Source organism: Rhinopithecus bieti, unplaced genomic scaffold, assembly GCF_001698545.2.
Source record: "Rhinopithecus bieti isolate Rb0 unplaced genomic scaffold, ASM169854v2 scaffold_18644, whole genome shotgun sequence".
In the NCBI taxonomy this organism is placed as follows: Eukaryota; Metazoa; Chordata; class Mammalia; order Primates; family Cercopithecidae; genus Rhinopithecus; species Rhinopithecus bieti.
The window spans coordinates 687250-697266 of NW_016809656.1; the positions used below are offsets into that span (position 1 = coordinate 687250).

At 34.1% G+C, this 10017-nt stretch overlaps 1 protein-coding gene across 2 annotated transcripts in view; it reads right to left on the reverse strand.

The window, feature by feature from the left end:
* Positions 1–10017, reverse strand: part of EPHA6 (EPH receptor A6) — a 960105-nt gene that overhangs the window by 292754 nt on the left and 657334 nt on the right. Inside the window, exons 1-2 of one of the 2 annotated variants that reach the window (XM_017889956.1) lie at positions 5365–5480; positions 4449–4611 (exon numbers count right to left, since the gene is read on the reverse strand). In XM_017889956.1, the coding sequence (XP_017745445.1) occupies positions 4449–4454 (6 nt within the window). In that variant the 5' untranslated portion in view covers positions 4455–4611; positions 5365–5480. Of the gene's footprint in view, positions 1–4448; positions 4612–5364; positions 5481–10017 lie in introns of those variants that run through there. The other variant, XM_017889953.1, reaches the window with a different exon arrangement.

Here is a 10017-nt window from a genome sequence, read left to right on the forward strand (position 1 = left end):
AAGCAGAAGGTTCGAGCTAGCTACAATCTAGCAGAATACATTTTATTTTGGTTTTAAAACTGCACATGCAAAATTACTTACTGCTACTATAAAATGGAATTTAATGTTATACAAATCTTGCTAGTGTTTTAAATAAAAACAAAAGTTTGATTTCCTTATCTTTATTACTTTTTAAAATGTGTAATTTAACAGGATTATTGTTAAAATGTATCAAACATGTTTTTTTTTTCAAGCTATTTATAAGTTATGGCTAATATTACTGGTGATGTCAACAGTTTTTTTATTTTGATTCTCATTTTTTTCAGCAGTGAAAGGCCCAGAAAATAAGCTCAGAAATAATAAGAAATTTGAGGAAGTTAAAATTTCCTATTACAGCTGCATAAGCCAAAAAGGACTGTACTTGACCAGTGTGTGTCTGTGGATATGTGTTATGGTTAATGCTTTGGGGTATAATATAGATTTTATTTTAATATTGAGAAAATTCTTACTAGCTTCTAACACCTAATTTCCATCTATCTTCCAAGAAAATCCACATGAAGTATTTTTATATTCTTACTTTCTTACTACTGATTCTGTAATTTTATTGTAGTTTTGATAAATCTATTATAAAAAAGTAGGGGACAATCAAGTACAGTACCTAATAATAAGGCCAGTACACAGTAGACACTCAATAAATGCTGTTAGTGGACATAATATTAACTGTACACTTAGCCCAGCAAGAAATCAGAGGATCCATAAAATGCGAACATTGAAATACAAGGAAATAATTTTCTGACTATATATCAGTCAATTTGATCTATCAATCAGTCTATATTTCTACCTCCATATACATATATGCAATAAGGAATGTTTTATAGATTTAGGTAGATGGGAAACCAATAGCTCTAGTTCAAGTAGACTCATTTTATGATGCTAACAGTGATAATTAGTAATCTTAGCATTTGTCAGACGGTTAGAGAATCTCCACTAGCATATTTTGAGACTGAAAAAGAACCAAGCAGTAGTCTCTAAGTGCAAGAGGGTCACCATAATTTTTCTTCAGATGCTGCTATGTTTGTAGCACAAATAGCCTGTTAAGAACATTATGCTTCTCAAAAGGAATTATTTCATAATTATATTATTGCCTTGGTCATTAGCAAAGTCAAAGTTGGACAAAGTAAAATAATATGACTAAAAAGAACTGAATTGTAAACTACTTAATTTTGTTTAATTTCAAAAATTTGAACCAGATCATCAAATGAGATCACTCCTTTCCAACCCATACCTCATCTCTATGAATGTATTATAAAGTTAATTCAGTGAAATACACAACAGAGAACTTAATAATAAAGCTGACATTACAATAATTCAGGCACTACTTGAGAAACAAAGGCTATAAAAATTTAAAGAAGAGCCAGGAGGGTATGGAGAGAAAAAGATGGATGCCACCAATTGGGATTCACATCATCATATCCTTGAATTTATGGGAAACCTATCCATATGCTACTATAGCATTATTCACTGAAATTCTCTCCTGGGTATAAACAGCAGGCTTCGAAAATGCTATTTAAAGTTAACCAGGTTTTTTTTTTTTTTTTTAAACGATCCTTTACATTATTTTCCCTTAGACTGTAAATTGACTTAGGAGCCATTCTATGTTCTCAAACATCAGGTTTAGACAAATATATTATTTTCAGGTTCTTCTCAGACATTTTATCTTTTCAAGATTTTAACCAAAGTCATTTTTGTGGCATTCATGAATCAGTAATTCAGAACATAGTTTTCACCATCTTCTGCTGCCATTGTCAGATAGTTTTAGGGTTCTAATCTTGTACCTCCACTCACTAGGTATCAGATTCTGGTAAAGCTACGTAAGTTTCTAAAATGAGGGATAATCTTGTCAGAATTAAATGAGGTAATATGTGTAAATTGCTCAGCATAGAGTCTTGCACGTATTACTAGTCATATTAATCCAGGATTCAAATCCACCAGTGGATCCGGCATATTTTCTGGATACATGAAAATGCCCTTAATATGGCTAAAAAGTGCTCTTGGTTTGACCCATGTAACTCTCCACCTTCATCTATCACCATTTTACCATTCGTATCTCCTCACACAGTCACACCAATTTACTCTTTCAATATTTTACGTTGTTACAGGCCTTTATGCTTTTTCTGTTCCATGACTATTCTTTCAAGAAAGAGTCCCAGCCTCTCACCCCCCAGAAGCCTTTCACCACTCACGTGTGCTGAACTAGTCATCTTCACTATGCTGTCACCATATCCTTTGTATATTTTTATGATAGTACACATCACTAATCTTGTATTTTTGATTTAAATTTTTTATTTTCGTCCCAGAAATATAGACTGAAACTTGTTTGAAGGCATAGGCTATTAGCTCTTATTATTATTTTTTTATCCCCAGAGCCTCATACGAGTATGGCACATATTAAATATTCCATACATGTTGGTTGAATGAGTGAATTGTACTGAGTCACTTGTGAGTATGAGACCTTTCTTTTTATCACATAACGTCTGACGAAATTGTCCTGAAAGTACAGTGAGTTGAAATCTAAGGTTGAACCCAATCAAACTGTTCATATTTAAATCAGAATTTTTGTTAGTATTACACTAGATAGCCTACTCTAAAAGTCCCAAATGAACACAAATGACTTATTTAGATTTAGCTCTATGAGTTTATCTGAGAGTGCATTTCTAACTTAAAAATGCAATACTCAACAATGTCACACTTTAAAAGTCAGGAGAATTTTTTTAATCTGTGAAATAAAACAAGAGAAGTGCAAAGGCTATTAACTTTTCCAGGCTGTGAAAAGAAACACAGCCTAGAAAAGACAGTGATTCGACTATCTTGGACCAAACTTTCCTTGGACTGTATCCTTAGCTTTATACCTAGGCTACAGTTTGACAAGTGTGGCGGGGGGGGGGGGGAGAGGGGGAGGGAGGGGGGCGGAAACAGTGAAAAACGAATAACAGGGAGCAAATCTTTTGATATTTTTATACAGATTTCATTGTGGATCTATGTTTTGTGATCATATACTCCACTCCCAATAATTTTCTCTCTAGTTTAAAAAGTCAATAGTCTCCAGCAGAAATTTAAATGACTAATACTGATACAAACACTCAGGTCACAAGTATTCTTTTTATTAATTAGTTCACTCATTCTCCCAAAGCTGGGGTCCTTCTTACTTAAATATATCAGCACTTTCTCCCTTTGTAGTTAGATATAATTGTAACAAAGAAGTTCTTCTGTGTGAATACTATTCATCAAGGTAAAACAACAAAAATATTCCTTCCGTCACAGATCTGAAACCCAAGTAGCTTCATTTTGAGGGAGTAATAAACTGAGAAACTATGGCCTATTTCATGGTCTTACAAAAGACACTTCATAAAAATACAAATGATAAGATGTAGTAGGATGGTGGAGTAGCTAACAGCATAGGCATTTGAATAAAACACGCTTCCATTTCAAATTTTAGCTTAGCTTCATACCAGTTGCTTAAATTTGGGCAAATTGTTCAACTCCTTTACGTTTCTATTTTCTTACAGGTAAAATTACAAAAATAATACTTGTCTCACTGGATGTTGAAAGGTTTGAATGAACAACTCCATGTAAAATATTTCATGTCATTTTAGGCATTTTTAGGGGCTCAATAAATGCTATTATTATTGTTATCTATAAGGAATTACTATAATAAATTCACTTTTATGGAATTATTATATTAATACAGTATTTTAACAATGATGGAAACAGATTTTTCTTATATATTTGGACACTTTTTCATAAAGATGTCTGGCAAAAGCAATCCCTACTATTCTCACAAAGAGAGCAGTAAGATGGATTTCTGAAGGCCAAAAAGAGTTCATTGGTAAAGTTGGGTTTAGAATGAATAAAAGACCTCAAAGCTGATGTTACATGACATTGGAACATCCCACTCCCTTCACCTCCCATTTTGGTTTTCAGCATGTTGAGGCTCCGGAATTAATGTGGGTTTCTGATGAAGCCCATGTATCCGTACTTAAACTTATAATGTACATGTCAGTGCTGTTGATCTCCTGACCACTGTTTTTATTGACCTGAGATACAAGGCCAAAGCTGCACAATTCTGAATTGCTAAAATCATTTGTTCATGGCTTTATTCTCTTCCAAGTTTTCATTAGGATCATATCATGATGCCAGGGCTGGTGAACTATTAGGCATCCATAAAGACTCTGTGCAATAGCATAAAGGGCCACAGTTTGGCCATATTACCACGGTGGTAGAGTAAGGCATTTCATGAAAGCATTTAATGATAACACAAAGTATTGACTGAAATGACTGTGAGTATTTACATGAACAAACTCTCATTTAAATGAACTATTAAAAACATGGGACACCTGGTTTTAAATATCAGGTCAAATTGGAATGATACTAAATTCACATCTGACTGTATATCCTTGCGTGAAACTTACTTTCATCTCCTGTTTCAAATTCAAATTTCTGACTGTAGCCACTGTATCCTGTTGCAGTTCTCACTCGGATGTGAAATACATACTTGGTGGCTGGCTTCAGACCTGTGATGATGACACTGGGGGCCTTGGACCTTGTGGAAGAGTAGGTCAGCTGTTCATGTTCCTGGGGGACAGGAAAAAAGGAGAAAGGAAATGAAACGGGAGTTATTCTACCTTTTCCTAGAAACATTCCAAAGTTTAATTGAGGAATTATGCTCTGAATACTCAAAGTATTGATTACAAAGTAGTGTCACCATGGTTTTCTATAATTTGGCATTTAGTTGTTTATCACAACGATGCATATGATATGGTCCTATTTGGAAATTTATTAAGAAAGATGATTAGTCTTATATACACTGCACTTGTATTTTTGGTGATTTAGATTCCTGACCCAACTCCAAGAAATGGTGGTGGTGTGAGAATATGTTTACATAGAATGGCAGCTGCATCTTGAGCGAAACGGGCATATCAGATCAGACCACACCAGCAGAGTGCAAGGAGCAAAGGTGGGAGAATTCAAGTACCAGCTACTCACTTCTACCCGCAGGTAGTGCCAAAATGCCGGCGCTATCCGTGGGTAGACCTGTGGGTGAAAGGAGAAATAAATTAATTGCTTTTTAAGGTTTGAAATCTTTCATCCTGAAGTCAATTACTTTGTGCTGTACTTCAGTGTTTCCCCAGTAGTAAAACCTGAAATTGAGTCAAATTTAGGAAATAAAATGATGGATTTTTTCCTGTAAGGGAGAATTGACTCCTCCCCTAAGTATTATAGTTTGTTTTTAAACATATACTAGTTACATAGTGATTGTGAAGTAGATTTACAAATAATCTGCCCATGAAGAAGCACTGGAGACACAGAAAGGCATGAAAGACTTACCACACCTGCAGAATCAGAGGCAGGGCTTGAGGCTTGGTTCTCAGTCTCTTGCATGAATTGCCAAATTATCTCACTTCACTAAATGGAAGTGAACTTGCCAGGGCTTTCTGGATTATCTAGGCAGTCAGGGTTTGTTACACGATCTCTGTTGCCCACTATCTCAGAACAGAACAGCTCATTTTACCTGTCTGTGTAAGAGACTGTCCACAATATGCTGGTAGTGGGGACAAATCAAACCTACACTGTTTTGTATGGTGTTATTTTCAATAACTTTACAATGATATTTTAATAGGGTATCTGAAAAAAAATGCATTTGTGTAAACAAAAGCCATAGGTCAAGCTAGGTCAACAGGCCCTCAAGTTAATTTCCACCATTCTCATAAGAAACCTAGAGATTTTCAGAGATGAAAAATGACTTTCAAGGTCACTAGTTGAATCATTCATTTGATGTTTAAATTCTGTCTATCATATTCCCATCAAAATTTCACCTAGTGTTTGCCTGAAAACCATTGTTATTTAGGAGAACTTCCCAACTAACAAGAGAAGGTATGAACATGTACACATATGGAGAATGTGTCAAACTTCGTGTATTTGCTGGTGACGCTTTAAGATTTAGAACTATGAAAATCATTTCTCTTAAGCTACTTTTCAGAAAAGGTCTTATCTTAAGGATCATTTTAAACTTTATGACCTTCCTTGTCAGAACTTTATATGCTATATGGTTATTCTGTGTCTAGCTAAAGAACTGAATTTGCCATTTATACCTCAAATAAAAAAACTGTGTATTAAACATAAAGTAGAAAGAAAAAAAATGAGTTAACAGCGGCAACATTTTAAGTAAAAAAAGACAATACCAAAAAACTGCAACTTATATTTATCTCTCGGTGATTTTAAGATTAGAAAGTAAATAAATATTTATCAACCTAGCATAAAATACAAGGACATAAAGTCTATAAATCATCGGTGGTGACAATACGCTGTTGGGGTTAAATGTAGGAGCTTGCTCATATCAAGGCATTTATAATTAGGTGGCTTAAAACACATGTTGTAGAGAAAAAATACTTGTGAGCTATTAGAAAAAAAGATATTGTTTCTGGCAGGAATTTCTAGAACATTTGGATTTTTCAATCTCGTATACAAGAGGAGAATACGCTACTTCTCACAGAATTTCTACAACATAAGAGTTATGGTGCATTTTGAGTGCTGTTTCACAATGTGAAATGACGACTGAGATAAGAACTTTAAAGCAATGAAAAAAAGCATTTAGTGTCATCCCAAAAGAGAGAATATATGGTTCAAAAGTTTACTCTTAGAATGGCCCCAGGATAATTACACGTCTTATCCTTGTTACTTCCCCAAAAGATAGCTAAACAGTAATTTCCTATTCAGTAAAGTTATAGGGAATAAAGGACACCTTTTGCAGGCAGCTTTTAGCATTTTTGTTGTTACATACAAAAGTGTACCTGCAGCTAAATCCTTGGAACAAAAATCCAACAGTAGCAAGTGTACTTAAAGGGTTCTTCAGCCTGAATCACTCACCACTTGGTGAGTGCTGCTGCCTTGTCTTATGTCTTGCAGCTTGCTGACATGATGAGGAAGAGGGTCCAGGAAGAAGCAGTCACAAGAATTCTTCACAGTACACAGCAGACCTCTCTCCTCCTGGTGTTTTTAAGCTCGTGGGAAACTAAGTTAGCTTTTATCTATGTTATGCATAGGTAGGACACTATCGTCCCAGAATTTTGGCCAGTTGCCTTTCTGCGATGCATCAACTCCAATTCAAAGGTGCTGTCACCAGGTAGAGACCACACTTTGCCACAGAGCCATTGAGATGTTTTATTCATCCTGGCAGGCTGAATTTTGAATATACTTAGATAGGGTATGTTGGCATGCTTTTCTGGAGTTTGTACCATGATGGCACTGCTAGCTGTATGACACGTAAATCTTCAACTTAGCTAGGGAACACATCCCATTGTTCATAAAGTTCTATTTCTCATCTTTGCTGAATCTGTAATAAAATTCCTCTTCTCATTCTTAATATTATTTATTTTTGTAATTACTTTGTTTCATGATCAAGCTTTCCAGAGGTTCAAAGACATTTTTGGCTTTTTCCTATGTTTTAAATCTATTATATTTGATATCTGTTCTTACTACAAATTTTCTTTCTTCTTTCTACTTTCTTTTTTGTTAGTTATGTTGTCTTCTAACTTCCTATGTTTCATGCTTAACTCAATATCAGCACATTCTTTCAAATATATAATTTAAGCTTACAAATTTCATGTTAAGTACTGCTATAGTTATACTTCATAAGTTTTCATAAAATGTATTATTAATTGGTTCCAAGTACTTATTATTATCTAAAAATATGATTAAAATTTTTTTGTGGCAGATCCAGAACTATTACTTGCACATTTTTGTGGATTAAGAGACGGTATGAAGGAGTAAATAAATGGCATAAAATGAACCTCCAAAAGCATAGTCCCATGGGTTGCAAAGCAACTGAACTGTGAATAGTGCAGTGGATGCTCATTGGCTGAGAGCACTGGCCATCTTGTGCACTAATGCTTGCTGGCTGAAAGTGAAACAGCTTGTGGCATGACCTCTTCTTGGATGAGCACAGAAAATAGCACCAATTGTGGGAAAAAATCATCGAGAAGCAACAAAATTTAACAAATTTTTAGTTGTATCATTTTCTAAAATAAAACATATATACAATTCCTGTTTGATATATTTGTATCCAAATTAAACAAAATAATAGTTCAGAACCAAATAGTGTGAACATGGAGCACTGTCAAACAGGGCAGGCATATACTGTTCTCTAGAGATACTGACTTTTACTTATGATTCTTTTCCCACGGCAAGACCCTAGCACTTACATTTAGGTACTGATCCTTCCAAGATGCTGAGAATCAAGGCTTTTCTGGGAATCATATTGTCACACTGAACCTTTCATTTACCAGAAATACTGAAGTTAGTTTTATCTCTATAGGTGTCAACTTTTACAGGTGTCAACTTTTCATAGTAACTAAAAGGGATCCTCTTGCTAGAGTCTGGAACCTGTTAGCATTCAGTCTGAAAATTATAACAGTGAAAAGAAATGGGCTCAGGTGTTCAGATACTATGGTATATCTTTCTACAGTCAGAGATAACAGGACCTGTATCAATAGAAGACAGCATGGAGAGAAATCTAGGTTAGAGTTCTCCTGTCTTGGATGTTATCTTGATTCTGCTTCTATTATGTACCCTGTCAAATTACCGTTTAGCTTTTGATATACTCCTCTAGAAGACTCATTCATTCTACAGGAACTCATTGAATCTCATACGTATAAGGTTCTAGAGCACTTTGTTAGGTGTAGCTTACATAATCACCAAAGTTCTACCTAGCATTTCAATTCTATATTTTTTTAATGTCAGAAATGCAGGTGTTTTCCCTTCTGCTGTGAATCATTATCACCACTCATCTCCCTCTCTTGGGTTTACCATTTCTGTTTATGGGAATAGATTCAACAGACCAGCACAGTGGTCATCTTTTAGCTGGTTTGCTTTCTCCTAAAGTCTTTGGGCCTATTGGGAATTCTAAAAGGTGTCACCTCTTTGTTTTATTTTTAATTTTAAATTAATTGGATTAAATATATGATTAAAATTATATTTTGTTATTCTCTAGACATATATCTCTAAAGACATAACAATAATCATAATAACAATGATTTATGTAGAGCTTTACAATTTACAAGGTGTTTTCATACACATTTAAAATCTAATCCTCATAATACTCTTGTGAAATAAGAACTGGTAATATTTTTATTTCCATTTATCTATGATCAAATTAGTCCAGAAAGAATAAGCAAATTAGCAAAGCAAGTCACACAACTTGGCTTCCATCTAAGTTTTGCTTTTTCCACTACACCCCATTTAAGTAAATATGTCCAGAGTATATATGTCTCTGGATTAGACTGAGCCAAAGTAGTTTTTTTCCACACTTTATGTTCTCAACCATCTATACACTAGAAGTACCTTTAACACAGCTTATGGACCACATAGTAATGATTTGTTGGCTAATCATTAGACTATGTTTATATGAACAACTAGTTCCTCAATTGGAAAAAAATTCTCAACACCAAATCTTTAAATACACATTTCAAAGGTAAAATTATTTCTATTAAGGTTAACAAATCCATGCATGCTGCCTTTATTTTTATTTTCTATTGATTTTATGTCATATAGGCAGATATTAAGTAATATAGGAGGCAAATAAATCACCCAATCTTGCATAGAATATACAGTATTATGGTTCAAGCCTGGGAATAGAATTTGTTTAATAAAGTCCAGGAGATTCTTTTAGAAGTTTTGATGTATAAAGGTAACTTCCTGGCTTTAAGTCATACCCAGTTGAAAATAAGAGGAATAGGTGCAAGTGCTATTAATATGTAATAATAATAATAATAATACTCTACTATTCAAATATTTTCTTTTTTGGGGGATGATTTAATTAAAACAGTGGTAAAGCTCTTGTTCTACTGGCTAGAGGACTGAAGCTATAGATGGAGAAACAAAATAATATCAAAAAATAGATATTAATGGTTCTGCTAGAAGTCATCTAAGTCATTTACATCCTTTCTCTCTTTCCATTTCTTTTTTTTTTTTTTTTTTTTTTTT